Consider the following 18924-nt stretch of genomic DNA (forward strand, 5'->3'; position numbering starts at 1 on the left):
TATGTAAGTTGAATAAACTCGTCTACTCATCAAGTTAAATTTGTCTGAGTCATTCTTTGGTCTCATGGCTCCTTCCCAGTTTATATGGGACGTTGCAGTCCCAAGTTTTTCTTGTAACATCACAAATCTAAGAATCTCTAAGAATCCCAAACATGAGAAAGAAGAAGAGAAGTACATCAAAGAATACCCAGTCAAATCGCTCAAAACTCAAGATACAGAGAAAAATCTTAAGAGTGGCTAGAGCTTGGTGGAGCTCGGTAAAGTGAGAAGAAGATATGTTATACAGAGGAACAAAGACAAGGATTATAGCAGATTTCTCGTTGGAAACAATGCAAGAAGACAGAAGAGCAATATCTTTAAATTATGGAAGATATGGGCCGGGTGTGGTGGCTCACGCCTGTAATCCCAGCACTTTGGGAGGCCAAGGTGGGCAGATCACGAGGTCAGGAGATCGAGACCATCCTGGCTAACACAATGAAACCCTGTCTCTACTAAAAAACACAAAAAAATTAGCCAGGCATGGTGGCAGGTGCCTGTAGTCCCAGATATTCGGAAGGCTGAGGCAGGAGAATGGCGTGAACCCAGGAGGTGGAGCTTGCAGTGAGCCAAGATAGCACCACTGTACTCCAGCCTGGGCAACAAAGCAAGACTCTGTCTCAAAAAAAAAAAAAAAAAATTATGGAAGATATGGCTATTCTCCTGCCAACCTAGAATTCTAGACCTAGCTGTTGTGTAGTAAAGAATTTGACTGGCCTTAGTCCCCAGTTCCTGGGAAGGAGCCTCTAAATCCTTGGAATTTCCCAAGTGATAGGAGTGCTTTTGTTATTTATGATAGGGCCTGATACTTTATGCTAATGATGTAACTCAGGATGGGGGCTGGCCACACCTGAAAGACCAACCGTGTAATTGGAGGGTTGGGGCTTTGAGGCTCACCTAGCACCAGGGAGTGCTAGCACTCACCTAGCACTTTGGGAGGCCAAGGCAGGCAGATCACCTGAGGTCAGGGGTTCAAGGCCAGCCTGGCCAACATGGCAAAACCCCATCTCTACTAAAAATACAAAAATTAACCGGGTGTGCTGGCACATGCCTGTAATCCCAGCTACTTGGGAGGCTGAGGCAGGAGAATCACTTAGAACCTAGGAGACGGAGGTTGCAGTGAGCCGAGATCATGCCACTGCACTCCAGCCTGGCTGGGCAACACAGTGAGACTCCGTCTCAAAAAAAAAAAAAAAAAAAAGAGAGGGTTAGGGCTTTGAGCCACTTGCTATCAGTCTGACATAAACCTGACTTCCCAGAAGTGGAGAGGGGCTAGAGATTAAGTTCAGTCATATGGCCAATGGGTCAATCAATCATGCTTGTAAAATAAAACCTCATTCTGGACAAAAAGCTCCTGTGAGCTTCCCTGCTTAATAATAATTTGTATGTATTGTTATACATCCATGTGCTAGGAGGGTGATGCATCCTGACTTCACAGGGAGAAGGCACTGGAAGCTTTGTGTTGGGACCCTCCCAGACCTTGTCCTACACATGTCTTCCTTGCCCGGACCTGATTTTTATCTTTTTTGCCACAATAAAATTGTAAACCTAAGTATAGGGGTTTCCTGAGCTCTGTGAATCATTCTAGTGAATTACTGAACTCAGGGGGTAGTAAGAAACCTCAAATTTGTATCCATTTTGTCAGAAGTATGGGTGACTTGGGAACCCCCAAACTTCTGCTTGGTGTCTAAAGTGAGGGCAGTTTTGTAGCAGACTGGGCCCTTGTAAAGTTTGGCCTAATTTGGGATAGTTAGTGTCAGAAGTCATTGTACCAGCAAAAAAAATTTTTTTTTGAGATGCAGTCTCATTTTGTTGCTCAGGCAGGAGTGCAATGGCATGACCTTGGCTCACTGCAAGCTCTGCCTCCTGGGTTCAAAAGATTCTCCTGCCTTAGCCTCCCAAGTAACTGGGATTACAGGCACGTGCCACCATGCCTGGCTGATTTTTCTATTTTTAATGGAGATGGTATTTTACCATGTTGGCCAGGCTGGTCTCGAACTCCTGACCTCAAGTAATCCTACTGCCTCAGCCTCCCAAAGTGCTGGGATTATAGGCATAAGCCACTGCTCCTGGCCTCAGCAAAAATATTTTTAAAAGATAGAGGTAAAAAATAAATACTTTTTCAAACAAAAAAACTAAATAAAATTTTCAACAGCAAACCACACTACAAAAAAAAGTTTTAAAAATGTCCTTTAGGCAGAAGCAAAGGATACCAGGTGGAAATATGGATCTGCACAAAAGAATAAAGAGCAGTGGGAAACTTAACTACATGGAAAAAGATGCATGACATTTTCTTATTATTTAAATCTCTTTAAAAAGCAGTAAATGTTTAAATAATAATAATATTATTACTATTAAATAATAATAGTGTGGGATTTACAACACATGAGGATCAAAAGTTTGAAAACAACTATATAAAGGCTGGAAGGGGAGAAATGGAAGATTCTTATCCTGTATGTGAAGTGGTATAATATTATTTGAAGATTGATAGGAGGGATGTGTTAAAGATATATACTATAAATGCTAAGGCAAACACTAAACAATAAAGGGTTATAGCCTATAAGCCAATAAAGGACATAAATAGAATAAAAATACACACTTAACCCCAAATAAAGCAGCAAAAGATCACGGAAGGAGAAAAAAACAGGTGGAATAATTAGGAAACAAATAGGGAGGTGGTAGACATAAACAAACCACATCAACAGCCATATTAAATGCCCCAATTAAAAGGTAGAGCTTGTTAGATTGGATTTTAAAAAAAGAAAGACTCCATTAAAGAAACTGAGTCAATAACTAATAATCTCCAAAAAAAGCACCTGTTTCAGATGTTTCACTGATTAATTCTAACAAACACTTATAGAAGAAATGATACCAATTCTCTACAATCTCTTCCAACCAAAGATGATTGTAACATGATTCCTAACTCATTCCATGGGGCCAGTATTACTCTATTACCCAAAGCAAATAAAGATATTGTAAGAAAAGAACACTATAGACCAATACCTCTTATGAAAACAGATGCAAAAATTCTCAATATTAGAAATATCAAATCCAACAATGTATAAAAAAGTTATATACCGTCACCAAATGGAATTTATTCCAAGTATGCAAGGATGGCTCAACATTTGAAAATCAATTATCTACCATATCAACATACTAAAGAAGGAAAATCATATGGTCACATCAACTGATACAGAAAAAGCACTTGACTAAATCTAAAACCCATTTAAAACTTTTTTGATAAAAACTCAGCAAACTAGGAATACAGGTGAACTTCCTCACTTGACCAAGAACATCTACAGAAGACATACTTGTTGTTAAATTAACATCATACTTCATGGGGAGAAACTGGGTATTTTTTCTCCAAGAATAGGAACAAGGCAAGGATGGCCTCTCATTACTCCTATTCAGTATCATACTGGAAGTCTTAGCCAGTGCAGTAAGGCAAGAAAAGACGACTGGGTGCAGTGGCTCATACTTGTAATCCTGGCACTTTCGGAGGCTGAGTTGGGGGGATTACTTGAGCCCAGGAGTTCAAGACCAGCCTGGGCAACATAGTGAGACTCCATCTCTAAAAAAAATAAATAAATAAAAAAGCAAAACAAAACCAAAAAGGCAAGAAAAGGAAATAAAAGGTAAATACATTGGGAAGGAGGAAATAAAGGTGTTTATGTTTAGAGATGACATGATTGTCTATGTAGAATATTCTAAAGAATCAACAAACAACACTCCTGTAACTAATAAGCAATTACAACAAGGTGGCAGGATACAATGCTAATATTAAAAAGTCAATTGTGTCCCTTTATACCAGAAATGAATAATCAGAATTTGAAATTAAAAACACAATGCGATTAACAGAAAAACTGAAATGCCTACATATATATTTAACAAATACACTGAAAATCTATACACTGTAAATTACAAAACTCTTATGAAAGAAATCAAAGATCTAAATAAATGAGACATTGCATGATCATAATGGAAGAGTCAATATGACTAAAATGTTAATTATAAGCAATTTGATCTATGGATTAAATGCAATCCCAATCAAAATCCAAGTAAGTTAGTTTGTGAATATTGACAAATTGATTCTAAACTTTACATGGAAAGGCAAAATAACCCAAACAACCAATACAATACTGAAGAAGAATAAGGTTAGAGGACTGATATTACCTGACCTCAAGACTCACTATAAAGCTATAGTGATCAAGACAACATGGTACTGGTGGAAGAACAGATACGTAAATCAGCAGAACAAAGCAGAGACTCCAGAAACAGACCCATATAAATACAGTCAACTGATATATGACAAAGGAGCACTGGCAATTCAATGAAGAAAATATATATTCTCATTGACGAATGGTGCTGGAACAACTGAATGTTCATATGCAAAAAAATGAATCTAGATACAACCTTTTACAAAAATTAACTCAAAATGGGTCATGAAAATGATCCGAATGTAAGATTTACCTAAATGTAAAACACAAAACGATAAAAGTTGTATATGATAACATAAGACAAAATCTAAGTGACCTTGAGTTTGGCGATGAATTTTTAGGATATGAAACCAAAAGCAAAACCATGAAAAAAAAACATTAATAAGCTAGACTGCATTAAAATTAAGAACTTCTGCAAAAGATACTGTTAAGAGAATGAAAAAGACAGACCACAGACTAGGAGAAAATATCTGTAAAAAAACACATACTTGGCTGGGCATGGTGGCTCATGCCTGTAATCCCTGCACTTTGGGAGGCTGAAGATGGAGGACTGTTTGAGCCCAGGAGTTCAAGATCAGTCTGGACAATACAGGGAGATCTTGTCTCTACAAAAAATTTAAAAATTAGTTGTGTGTAGCAGCCTAACGCACCTGGTCTCAGCTACTTAGGAGGCTGAGGTGGGAGGATCATTTGAGCTTGGGCTGTAGTGGGCTGTGACTGCACCACTGAACACCAGCCTGGGTGACAGAGCAAGACTTTGTCTCAAAAACAAACAAGAAAAGTCAAGTCCCAACCCCCAACCCCCAAAACAAAACAAAACAAAAAACCCACATACTTGATAAAAGACAAATGTGTAAAGAACTCTTAAATCTCAACAAGAAAACAAACAACCCAATTTTAAAAATGAGCAAAAGATCTGAACAGCCACCTCACCGAAGAAGATATACAGATAGCAAACAAGTATATAAAAAGATTCTCAACATCATTTGGCATAGGACATTGCAAATTAAAACTACAATTAGATACTCATACATACCTATTAGAATGGCTAAAAAGGATGGGGAACAACAGGAACTCTTGTTATTGTTAGTAGGAATGCAAAATGGTACAGCCACTTTGGAAGACAGTTTGGCAGTTTCTAAAACGCTAAACGCAGTCTTCCCACACAATCCAGCAATTGCTCTAAATAATTACTTACTTGGGTTGAAAACTTGTCTACACAAAAATCTGAACATGAATGTGTATAGCAAGTTTATTTGTGATCGCCCAAAACTGGAAACAACCAAGATGTCCTTCAATAGATGATGGATAAACATACTGTGGCACATCCATACAACGGAATATTATTTAGTGATAAAAATAAACAAGCTATCAACCTACGAAAAGACAGGAACCTTGAAGGCATATTGCTAAGTGAAAGAAACTAATTTGAAAGGCTATATGTCGTAAGATTCTGACCATGTGACATTTTGGAAAAGGTAGGTATAACTATGGAGACAGTAAAACAATCAAGAGTGCCAGCGGGGAGCAGATGAGGGACAAATAGGTGAAGTACTGTGCACTATTTTAGGGAAATAAATCTGCTCTGTATGATACTGTAGTGGCAGATACATGACATTACGCATTTGTCAAAACATACAGAACTTTATAACCTAGAGAGTAATGTAAGGGAAAAAAAAATTTAAGCCTTGGTTTGTCACCTCTAAAGGCAAATTAAAAAAAAATAACTTATGAGATCAGAGGATCCCAGAGAAGAATGCAAACTATGACAACAGAATCTAACTGTATTACAAATGTATGAAACAACATCACTGAAGAGGGTGAAGGGAAAAGTGCTGACCTAAGAAACTTTAGAAATGAATGAAATCAGTTAGACTAAAGATCAAAGGAACTACAGGTAAGTACTGAACTCAACTTGATAAAGTTGTTTCTCAAGGAGTATGGGTTAATAATTTTGATACTGCTATGCATGTATACTGGAACTGAGTAGTTTATGTGTATGGATGGTGGATGATGGGACCCAGGTTTCTCATTGTTGGAGTGGAAATTTACAGATCAGCAAAGGGAAGAAGAAGCTGGAATGATCCATGTGATATTGAATTGGAGCCAGAGACATCAAGAAGAATTCATGTTTAATATAAATACAGACAATTACATATAAAAATATTGATAGATATGTGTACATTCACAGGTTAGTATACATACTAATACTATATGTCTTTGATCAATCAGCTAAGAGGGACTAGAAAAAGGACACCCCAGTAGAAACAAGCATTCCTAGAACCCAGATCTTGATTTGTAATACTGTCCTCCAATTTAAAAATCCAGACCTCTTGGAGAAATGGCTGATTCTAGGACTGGGGTCAGAAATATACAACATGAGCCTGGAATATCTTATAGTCGCAGATAGGAAGGGATAAAACAACAACAAACCAAAACCAAAACCAACCAAAAACCACCAAATTGATGTACGTCAAGGGGGAAAAGGAGCCAACTGAAAGGACCTTGATGGCCAAAACGGAACAACTTAAGCAAAAAACCTAAAGTATTAATGGATTATAGTCTGATCTAGATAATAAATATCTATTAGTTCATACTGATATAAATGATTGAATAAATAAATGGGAAGAACATCAGTGAGGATGTAGAACACTTGAACAACACTACCAACAAACTTGACATAATTGACACTTACAGACCACTACCAAACAGTAGTAATATACATTCTTTTCAGATGAACACTGAACATTTGCTAAGAAAGATCACATTCTGAGTCATAAAACAAAACTCAATAAATTTTAAAAGGATTCAAGTCATATAAATTATGTTTTCTGACTACAATGAAATAGAATTAGAAATCAGTACAGAAAGATCTCTGGAAAATCCCCAAATATTCATAAACTAAACAATATACTTCTGAATAATTTGTGGGTCAAAGAAGAAATCAAAAGGGAAATTAGAGGCTGGGTGTGCTGGCTCATGCCTGTAATCCTAGCACTTTGGGAAGCCAAGGTGTGGGAATCCCTTGAGGCTAGGAGTTCAAGACCATCCTGGGCAACATAGCCAGACCATGTCTCTACAAAAAATAAAATAAAATAAATTAGCTGGGTGTGGTGGCAGGCAACTGTGGTCCCAGCTACTTAGGAGGATGAGGCAGGAGGATCGCTTAAACCCAGGAAGTCGAGGCTGCAGTAAGCTATGATCAGGCGACTGCACTACAGCCTGGGCAACAGAGCAAGACTCTGTCTCTTTAAATAAAAATGAAAACACATGTCATACCACCAAAGCAGTTCTTACGGGGAGAATTATATCACTACATTATATTAGAAAGGAAATTATATCACTACACTATATTAGAAAGGAAAGACTAACTCCCAGCACTGTGGGAGACCAAGGTGGGAGGACCACCTGAACCCAAAAGTTCAACATCAGTTGGGGCAACATAGTCAGACTTGGTCTCTACCAAAAAACACCAAACCAAAAAAAAAAAAACAAGAAATGACCTCACTTTCTATCTTAAGAAATTTAAAAAAGAGGAGCAAATGAAACCCAGAAGAAAGGTAAAGACCAAAGTAGAAATCAATTAATAAAAAAACCACTGGAAAACAAGAGAGAAAATGTATAAAACCATACACAACGCCAGGCATAATGGCTAACGTTTGTAATTCCAGCACTTTGGGAAGCCAAGGCAAGAGGATTGCTTGAATCCAGAGGTTCAAGACCAGCCTGGGCAACACGATGAGACCCCATCTCTACAAAAAATTTAAAAATTAGCTGGGTATGGCGGTGTGCCTGTGGTGCTGGCTACTTGAGAGGCTGAAGTGGGAATACTGCTTGAGCCCAGGAGGTTGAAGCTTCAGTGAGTCATGTTTGTGCCACCCTACTCCAGCCTGGGTGACAGACCCTGTCTCAAAAAAACAAACCAAAAAACCCAACAAAAAACATACACAGGTTTTTGAGATCAATAAAATTAAAACAGTAGACAGACTAATCAGGAAAAAAAAGACAAAACAGAAATTACCAACATCAAGAATGAGAAAGGTCACATTTCTATGGATTCTACAGTTATCAGAACAACTTTATGTCAATTATTATAAACAACTTTATGTTAATTAATTTGACAACTCAGAAGAGACTGAAAATTCTTTGAAAGATATACACTACCAAAGCTCACTCAGTAACAGATAACCTAAATAGTCCTGTATCTATTAACAAAATTAAGTTTATAATTTAAAACCTTCCCACAAATTCTAGGTTCAGAGGCTTCACTGGAGAATTCTGCCAAACATTTAAGACAGAAGTAGTAACAATTCTACACACTTCCAGAAAATTGAAGAGGAGGGAATACTTCCCAACTCATAACTATGAGGTCAGCATTACCCTGACACCAAAACCAGACAAAGATATTATAACTACAGACTAATATTCCTCATGAATATAGATGCATACATATTAAAATTTCAGCAAATCAAATACAACTACATATAAAAAGACTAATACAAACGAATATTCTCTTTTCTCTCTTTTTTTTTTTTTTGAGACAGAGTCTCTCTGTGTCGCCCAGGCTGGAGTGCAATGGCGCAATCTCGGCTCACTGCAAGCTCCGCCTCCCGGGTTCACGCCATTCTCCTGCCTCAGCCTGCCGAGTAGCTGGAACTACAGGCGCCCGCCACCACACCTGGCTATTTTTTTGTATTTTTAGTACAGACAGGGTTTCACTGTGTTAGCTAGGATGGTCTCGATCTCCTGACCTCGTGATCCGCCCGCCTCGGCCTCCCAAAGTGCTGGGATTACAGGCATGAGCCACCGCGCCCGGCACAAACGAATATTCTCTAAATAATGGGAGGTGGGAGCAAATACATCATGACCAAGTAACGTTTATCTCAGGAATTCTAGTTGGTTTAAAATCTGAAAATCAATCAATACAAGTCACTACATTAGTAGGCTAATCAAGAAAAAAACATATAATCATCTCATTAGACATAGAAAATGCATTTGACAAAAGTTCAATAATAATTTTTGATAAAAACTTTTAGCAAACTAGGAATAGGACACATTCTTCAGTTGATAAAGGGTATCTATGACAAACTTAGAGCTAACACCACAGTTAACAGTAAAGACAAAATGCTCTAAGATCAAGAACAAGGCAAGAATATCTACGATTACCATTTCTATTCAAAATTATACTGGGAGTTCCAGCCCAGTGGAATAGGCAAGTTGTCTTTATTCATGGACAACATGAGCATCTCCAGAAAATACAACAGAATCTACAATAAAGCTACTGGAATAAGAGAGTTAGCAAGGCTGCAGGATAAAAGATCAATATACAAAATCAACTACATTTATACATACTGTAAATAATCAGAAATGAAAAACAACAATACCACTTATAATTGCATAAAAATATGGAACACCTAGTGATAAATTTGACAAAAGAGGCATAAGAACTTCAGGAAACATGTTGAGAGAAATTAAAGATGATCTAAATAGGTGGAGAAACAAAGCATGTGCATGGGTTAAAAGATTTGATATTGTTAAGAAGTCAATTCACTCCTAATTGATCTACAGATTCAGCACAATCCCAATAAAAATACCAGCTGCCTGTCTGATAATCTGATTTTTAAATTCATATGGAAATACAAAGGACAAGACACCAGACAAAAAAAACAGTACATACTATATAACTCCATTTATATAAAATTCTACAAAATCCAAAGTAATCTACAAGTGACAAAAAGCACATCAGTGGTTGCCTGCAAGTAATTACAAAAGGACCTAGGGAAACTTTAGGAGATGACAGATGTATTCACAATTTTGATCGCGGTGATGGCTGCACAGATGTATATACTAGGTTGAAAGCTGGCTGGGCGTGGTGGCTCACGCCTGTAATCCCAGCACTTTGGGAAGCCAAGGCGGATGGATCACCTGAGGTCAGGAGTTCAAGACTAGCCTGCCCAACATGGTAAAACCTGGTCTCTACTAAAAAAAAAAAAAAAAAATTAGCAGGATGTAGTGGCAGGAGCCTGTAATCCCAGCTTCTCAGGAGGTTGAGGCAGGAAAATCATTTGAACCCGGGAGGTGGAGGTTGCAATGAGCTGAGATCACGCCACTGCACTTCAGCCTGGGCAACAAGAGTGAAACTCTGTCTCAAAAAAAGAGAAAGTTATCTAATTTTATACTTTGAATACTGTATATCAATTTTATCTCAGTAACATTTGTTTAAAAATAAATATAAATAAGTAAAACAAATATATTAAATACCTTACATATTCATGGTACAAAATTTTTTACCTTTTTATTGAGAATGCAATGTGATTGAAGATAGCTCATATTTATGTACTCATTTACTCATTTTTATTGATTTTTTTTCTGAGACAGGGTCTTTCTCTGTCACCCAGGCTGGAGTACAGTGGCTCAATCACAGCTCATTGCAGTCTTGAACTCCTGGGCTCAAGCAATCCTCCCACGTTGGCCTCTCAAAGTGTTGGGATTATAGGTGGGAGCCACTGTGCCTGATCAGATGGCTCTTATTTTTAAAAATCTTAAGTCTAAACCCTTCTGTGGTTTGGTTTTTTAATTTAGATTTTGACTTGCTTTTATTATAGATAAAAAATAGGCCAGGGGTGGTGGTTCTTGCCTGTAATCTCAGTACTTTGGGAGGATGAGGCAGGAGGATCACTTGAGGCTAAGAGTTCAAGACCAGCCTGGGCAACAACACAGTGGGACTCTGTCTCTACAAAAATTTAAAAAATTATTAGCTGGGTGTGGTGGTGTGCATCTGTGGTCGTACTTAGTTGGGAGGCTGAGGTGGAAGATCACTTGAAATAGATTAAAAATTGAACCTTTCTTTTAGAAGATTAGAAACATTCTATTTCCAACGTTTTCAAATGATAGACTTACCAGCTTTTAGAGGAGGCATAACATTTTTCAACCAAAATCACATATAGATGGTAACATTTCTAAACGTCCATCTTCAAATTGCTTTTTTCATGGCACAAATTTCTTTTAAAGTGTAGCTACATTTGCACTTAATGATAAAATATCACTTTCGCCCTAAAGAGAGTGTTTGTGCCCCTTACCCCAAATCTCCTAGGGAGTATACTACTAAAAATCACTTGTTAGCACAGAAAAAGTTGGCATATTTGGAACACACTTTGTAAAAGAAAATTGGGCCTGTAATCTTAACACTGTGGGAGGACTTCTGGAGCTCAGGAGATTAAGACCAGCCTAAGCAAAATAGTGAGACTCCATCTCTACAAAAACTAAAAAAAATTAGCTGAGTGTGGTGGTGCACACCTGTAGTCCCAGCTACTTGGGAGGCTCAGGTGGGAGGACTGCTTGAGCCCTGGAAGGTAGAGGCTGCAGTGAGCTGCGATCATGTCACTGCACTCCAGCCTGTGTAACAGAGTAAGATCTTGTCTCAGGAAAAAAAAAAAAAAAAAAAGTGTCTTACTCTTAAATTTAGAATGGACAGAATAGAGAGGGAAAAGGAGTTAGGGGGTATCTTCGATATAGGGGGTATCTTCGATAAGCCAAATGAAAAGTGATGAGGGCTTCCATAAGGTCATGATAATGAAATCAGAATGTGCTTAGTTTACAACACCTTCTAAGTCAAAGACTTTTTCCGAGTCTTACATTGAATTCTTGGTGACACCTACCAGAATGAAAGGCATCATATGATAAGTCTTTGCTCTTATATAAATAAGGTAAATACTGTACTTATTAAGTAATCAATTTTTAAGGTTCATTTATTTATTAGGATTTTTTAGACCTGATTCACAATTCAACATTCTACATTACCAAATATGGCCAATGTTGCAGAAAAGAAATGGTTTCCAAGTTATGGAGTTGTTGCCAGGATAACAGCAAAAAACAGACTACTATGTATGTGATGGAAATCTTTGGCAAAAGGCATCTGTAATGCAAGGGGAAGTAATGATGAATTCCCACCAACTGCAGGCAACAATATAATAAACAAGCATTCTTTCCAACTGGCCAGGCTCTGCAGACTTTTCAGAAGATGCTATTCTGACACTACCTCAAGCTGGGTATACTGCAATTAAACTCTGATGCCATCCATATAGAGTTAGCATAGACCCCACAGTTTAAGAGCAAAGTCCTCGACAAGACTGCCTCACTTCCAACACCAGTCATAAGTCTTTGTGGGGATGGCAGGGGGAGGGGCCAAGACCACCAGCATACCTGGCTGACTAGCTGCAAGTTCAGGGAGTACTCACAGCCCTCCCACATTCAATAATTTACTAGAACAACTAATAGAATTCAGAAAAGCACTATACTTATTATTACAGTTTTATTATAAAGGATACACAAAGGCAGGGTGAGGTGTGGGAGGGGAAGTAGAGATCCTGTGACCTCTCCTTGTGGAATCCGGGAGTGTCACCCTCCTGTGTTCACCAGCCAGGAAGCTCTACTGAGCTTAAGGTTTTCCAGAGTTTTAATTTTTATTACATAGTCATGATTGATTAAATGATTGGCTAAATGACTGAACTCAATCTCCCGGTCTCTATCTCAACCTTCTAATAATGCGGTTTGTCTTTCTGGTGATCAGTCCCCATCCTGAAACTATCCAGGGGCCTACTATGAGTCACCTCACTGGTATAACAAGACAATCCTATGTTTCAGGAAATTCCAAGGTTTTCAGAGGCTCTGTGCCTACATCTGGAACAAAGATCACAGAAATTCTTTATTCTACTACAGATGCTAAGGCCTAAAAATGTGTGCTACTTTTATTGGGTTTTCTCTATTTCTCCAATATACATTTTACCTTAAAAGGCCAAAATTACAACCGGGCGCGGTGGCTCACGCCTCTAATCCCAGCAGTTTGGGAGGCGAGGCCGAGGCAGGCAGATTGCCTGAGGTCAGGAGTTTGGGACCAGTCTGGCAAACATGGTGAAACTCCATCTCTACTAAAAATACAAAAAAATTAGCTGGGCGTGGTGGTGTGCACCTGTAATCCCAGGTACTCGGGAGGCTGAGGCTGAGGCAGGGGAATTGCTTGAACCAGGGAGGTAGAGGTTGCGGTGAGCTGAGATCATACCACTGCACTCCAGCCTGGGCAACAGAACGAGACTCTTTTAAAAAAAAAATTACTACCATTACTACCATTTTCAAGTTTGTTGACAGAATAAAATCAATAATTTTGAAACTGCCTTTGCCAAAATTATGACAGTGAGAAAAATCTGACATAGGAATATTATGACAATGAAAGAAATCTGACCTAACCAACTCCATCTTGCTTCTAACCTCCAAGCTGCCCTTGTACATTTCTAAGCTTAGGCCAAAACTAACTTTGGTAGGAATTTAGTTTACTTTGAAACAAAGATGGTAACAGCTCCTCCTGGGAAAAACCCTCTGAAGGACTGGGGACCAGACCACTTTGGTAAAACTGACAAATTGGCCACAGGGTTAAAAATTATGGCTCAGGAGTTATTCAGCCAGAGGCCACAAGATTCCTAACCTCACAGATTCTCCTATAGACAACATCATCCCTGACTCAACCACTCAACATTCCCCCATTCCCTAGCCCCCTGCCCACCAAACTATTCTTAAAAAACCCTAGCCTCGGCCAGGTACAGTGGCTCACGCCTGTAATCCCAGCACTTTGAGAGGCCAAGGCAGGTGGATCACCTGAGGTCAGGAGTTTGAGACCAGCCTGGCCAACATGGTGAAATCCCATCTCTACTAAAACTACAAATATTAGCCGGGTATGGAGATGCACACCTGTAATCCCAGCTACTCAGGAGGCTGAGGTGGGAGAATCATTTGAACATGGGAGGCAGAGGTTGTAGTGAGCCGAGATCACGTCATTGCACTCCAGCCTGGGCACTGGAGTGCAATTTTTGAGACTCCATCTCAAAACAAAACAAAACAAAACCATACCCTCCGAAATGTGGGGGAGGCTGATTTCAGTAATAAAACTCCAGTCTCCTGTTTGGCCAGCTCTGCGTATATTAAACCCTTTCTCTATTGCAATTCCCTTGTTTTGATAAATTGGCTCTATCTGGGCAGTGGGCAAGGAGGACCCATTGGATGGTTACAATTTGAATTGGTCTTATTTTGGGGGAAGGAAGATTAAGATGTTATAATAACATTCTGGACCAGCATGGTAGCTCACACTTGTAATCCTAGCACTTTGGGAGGCCAAGGCGGGAGGATCACTTCAGCTCAGGAGTTTGAGGCCAGCCTGGGGAACACAGTGAGACTTTGTCTCCACAAAAAAATTAAAAAATTAGTTGGGCACAGTGGTGCACACATGTAGTCTCAATAATCGGGAGGCTGAGGTGGGAGGATTGCTTGAGACCAGCAGGTTGAGGCTGCAATGAGCCGTGATCATGCCACTACACTACAGCCTATGCGACAAAGCAGGACCTTGTCTCCAAAGACAAAAGCAAAAACAACAAAACATTCTGAAGAAAATATTTAAACTGATTCTTTAAAAATTCACATAAAAAATAATTTCAACTTTTATTTTAGATTCAGCGGGTACACTTTCAGGTTTATTACCTGGGTATATTGCGTGATGCTGAGGTTTGGGGTACGATTGATCTCATCACCCATGTAGTGAGCACAGAACGCAATAGCTATTTTCAACTCTTGCCCCCTCCTTCTCTGCCCCCTCTAAGTAGTCTCCAATCTTTTGTTGCCATTTTTTGTTTGGTTTTTTTTTTTTTGGAGACACAGTCTCACTCTGTTGCCCAGGCTGGAGTGCAGTGGGGCGATTTCAACCTCCATCTCCTGGGTTCAAGCGATTCTCCTGCCTCAGCCTCCTGAGTAGCTGGAATTACAGGCGTGTGCCATGACACCAGGCTAATTTTTGTATTTTCAGTAGAGATGAGGTTTCTCCAGGTTGGCAAGGCTGGCCTTGAACTCCTGACCTCAAGTGATTCACCTGCCTCGGCCTCCCAAAGTGCTGGATTACAGGTGTGAGCCATTGCACCTGGCCTGTTGCCATCTTTATGGCCATGAGTAACCCGCTGTTTAGCTCCTACATGTAAGGGAGAACATGCAGTATTTTATTTTCTGTTCCTGCCTTAATTAACTTAGGACAATACCCTCCAGCTGCATCAGTGATTTCATTCTTTTTTATAGCTACATTTTTTTGTTTGTTTTGGTTTCAGGTAGGGTCTTATTCTGTCACCCAGGAGTGCAGTGGTGCAGGCATAGCTCATTGCAGCCTCAAAACTCCTGGGCTTAAATGACCCTCCCACCTCAGCCTCCTGAGGAGCAGGATCTACAGGTGTGAGCCATCATAAAGTGGAAAAGCCAGATAATTTTTTAATTTTTGGAAGAGATGGGGGTCTCACTATGTTGTCCAGGCTGGTCTCAAGCAATTCCCCTACCTTGGCTTCCCCAGGTGTTGATATTACAGGTGTGAGTCACTGTGCCCAGCTAAGCTGATTGTTATTAATGACTGACATTCACGGTTCTAGCTCCAGAAAAAATGACATTATTGAGAAGAATCCTTCCTTAAGGACAGCAATAAATGGCTCAATGGGACCAAAAAAAAAAAAAACTGACAGAAAATCTAGCAGCCTAGCAAGCAGGCTTTTTCCAGTTTATGAATCGATTTTAGCAGCTGGAGGAGACAGTTCAAAGGTAAGTGATGATTCATCCCAGAGAAACAAGTTATAAACAAAACTGGGGAGCAGTCAGTTGACCTTGAATCAGCTGCTTCATTTATACAGTTTAACTAGTTATAAAGGAATATAATTATATAGCAAGCACCTGTGTAAACACCATCTAGGTTTAACAATGCCATCTTCCAAAATCCCTCCACATAATCCCTCCTGATCAAAACCCCTCCCTTTACCCCATCTAAAGTCAATATTATGATAATCATTTCCTTATAGCTTTACCAACTAAATATGCAACTCTAAACACTTTAGTTTTTCTCTCATACAATTTTAAAAGTGAGATATAACTTTCATGTAACATTTACCCTTAAGCATGCAGTTTAGAGGTTTTTAGTATATTCACAAAGCTATGCAATCATAACCATTATATAATTCCAGAACATTTTTATCGCCCGAAAAAGAATCTATACCTGTTAGCAGTCACTCTTCATTTCCCTCTACTCGAGCCCCTGGCTACTACTAATCTACTTTCTGCCTCTATGAAATTGTGTATCCTGGACATTTCATAGAAATGAGATTATATAATATGTGTCCGTTTGTGTTCCAGTTTGCCTGTTTCTGTATTTTACGTAAGAAAACACCAAGCTGTTTTGCAAAATAGTTGTATTAATTTATACACTCACCAGCAGTGCTTATGGATTCCTACTGTTTCACATACTCATCTATACTTGGTTTTGTCACTCTTTAAGCCATTATTGGTCATATAATATATTTTTGTGATTTTATTTTGCATTTTCTTTCTTTCTTTCTTTTTTGAGACAGAGTCTTGCTCTGTTGCCCAGGCTGGAGTGCAGTGGCGTGATCTTTGCTCACTGCAACCTCTGCCTCCCAGGTCGAAGTAATTCTTGTGCCTCGGCCTCCTGAGTAGCTGCGATTACAGGTGTGCGCCACCATGCCTGGCTAATTTTTTTGTATTTTTAGTACAGACAAGGTTTTGCCCTGTTGGCCAGGCTGGTCTTGAACTTCTGGCCTCAAGTGATCTGCCCACATCAGTCTCCCAAAGGGTTGGCATTACAGGCATGAGCCACCGCACCTGGCTTCTTTTGCATTTCCATAATTACCAATGAGAGTAAATTATCTTTTCATGCATTTATTGACTACTTGGATCTCTTTTTTGTGAACTGTCCAAGTCCCTTGGCCATTTTTCAATCATACTATCTTTTTATTTTATTGATTTACAGGTTTTTTTGTGTGGTTTTTGTTTTTTAAATATAAGAGATAGGGTTTCACTATGTTGCCCAGGCTGGTCTCAAACTCCTCAGCTCAAGTGATCCGCCCACCTAAGGCTCCCGCAGTGCTGGGATTATAGGAGCCACCTGTGCTGGCCCCAGGAGTTCTTTATATATTCTGAACCCAAGTCCTTTGTTACTTTTATGTGTCACATTATCTTCTCGCACCTTGTGGCTTGTTGTTTCACTCTTTTCATAGTATCTTTTGATAACTAGAATTTTTTTTTTTTTTTTTTGAGACAAGAGTCTTGCTCTGTCACTCAGGCTAGAGTGTAGTGGCGCGATCTTGACTCACTGCAACCTCTGCCTCCTGGGTTCAAGCGATTCTCCTGCCTCAGCCTCTCGAGTAGCTGGGATTACAGACACATGCCACCATGCTTGGCTAATTTTTTTGTACTTGTAGTAGAGACAGGGTTGCACCGTCTTAGCCAGGATGGTCTCGATCTCTTGACCTTGTGATCCACCCGCCTCAGCCTCCCAAAGTGCTGGGATTACAGGCGTGAGCCACTGCACCCGGCCTTTTTTTTTTTTTTTTTTTTTGAGACAGTTTCCCTCTTGTCACCCAAGCTGGAATGCAATGGCGCCACCTCGGCTCTTTGCAACCTCCACCTCCCGGGTTCAACCTGCCTCAGCCTCCTGAGCAGCTGGGATTATAGGTGCCCACCAGCACGCCTGGCTAATTTTTGTATTTTTAGTAGAGACGGGGTTTCACCATGTCAGCCAGGCTGGTCTTGAACTCCTGACCTCAGGTGATCCACCCGCCTTGGCCTCCCAAAGTGCTGGGAATACAGGCACGAGCCACGTGCCTGGCAAAATTCTTCATTTTAAATGTAGTCAAATTTAGGAATCTTATCCTTTATATCCTGTTTTTAAAAAATTTCCCTATTTTAAGGCCATGCAGATTTTCTTCTGTACACCTTCTAAAAGTTTTACTGTATTACCTTTCACATTTAAAATTATAATTCACCTGGAATTGATTTTTTTGTGAAGAGCCACGTTTTCCAATTTCTCTATACAAACATCCAATGGATTTTGCTTACAGCTCTATAGTGCCACTTTTGCCATAAATTAAGTGTCTGAATACATGTAAATTTGATCCTGGGTTCGTCTTCCTCCCCCTAACTCTTCTCTTCCTATTAGTATTCCTTATCTAAGTTAAAGGTATCAACACATGGCATTAATCACTCAGGGAATGTGAAGACAATCAATCCACATGCCACTGATTTACTCTCTTACATTTTTCTCATATTCATATATTTTCTTTATTTCAAACATTCTCCTAACATCTTGATAATGGCAATGGCCTCTTAACTGGTCTTCCAACTGACAGCACTGCCCTCTGTTAATAACTTTTATTTTAACATTTTTATCATACAATTCACAAATTCTTATGGCCAAAAACAGTAGCAAATTGAATAAAAAGTGAAAGCTGCTTTTTTACTTTTTTCCACAGGTAATCACCATTAGAAGAATGTGATTTTAATTTTTCCAGAGTTTTCCTTGCATTCTTCTCACATGTTGTGGCCCCGAGTAGCTGGGATTACAGGCATGTGCCACTATGCCTGGATAATTTTTGTATTTTTAATAGAGATGGGGTTTTATCATGTCGACCAGGCTGGTCTCCAACTTCTGACCTCAAGTGATCTGCCCACCTTGGCCTCCCAAAGTGTTGGGATTACAGGCGTGACTCACTGTGCCCGGACCACTTGGCCTCTTCAAGCCTTAAAGAGTATTTAGTTTTGCCTGGGTGTGGTGGCTCACACCTGTAATCCCAGCAATTTGGGAGGC

General features: G+C 39.5%; 1 protein-coding gene across 11 annotated transcripts in view; it reads right to left on the bottom strand.

Moving 5' to 3' along the window:
* MAST2 (microtubule associated serine/threonine kinase 2) overlaps positions 1-18924 on the bottom strand; it is a 231966-nt gene that overhangs the window by 36738 nt on the left and 176304 nt on the right. For 6 of the 11 annotated variants that reach the window (XM_054535432.2, XM_054535427.2, XM_054535420.2 and 3 more), the window contains one exon: positions 4742-4858. The exons of the other annotated variants lie outside the window; for them this stretch is intronic. In XM_054535432.2, coding sequence (XP_054391407.1) covers positions 4742-4858 — 117 coding nt within the window. The remainder of the gene's footprint in view (positions 1-4741; positions 4859-18924) is intronic. 11 annotated transcript variants of the gene reach the window in all.

The sequence above is a fragment of the Pongo abelii genome, chromosome 1 (assembly GCF_028885655.2).
Source record: "Pongo abelii isolate AG06213 chromosome 1, NHGRI_mPonAbe1-v2.0_pri, whole genome shotgun sequence".
Classification (NCBI taxonomy): domain Eukaryota; kingdom Metazoa; phylum Chordata; class Mammalia; order Primates; family Hominidae; genus Pongo; species Pongo abelii.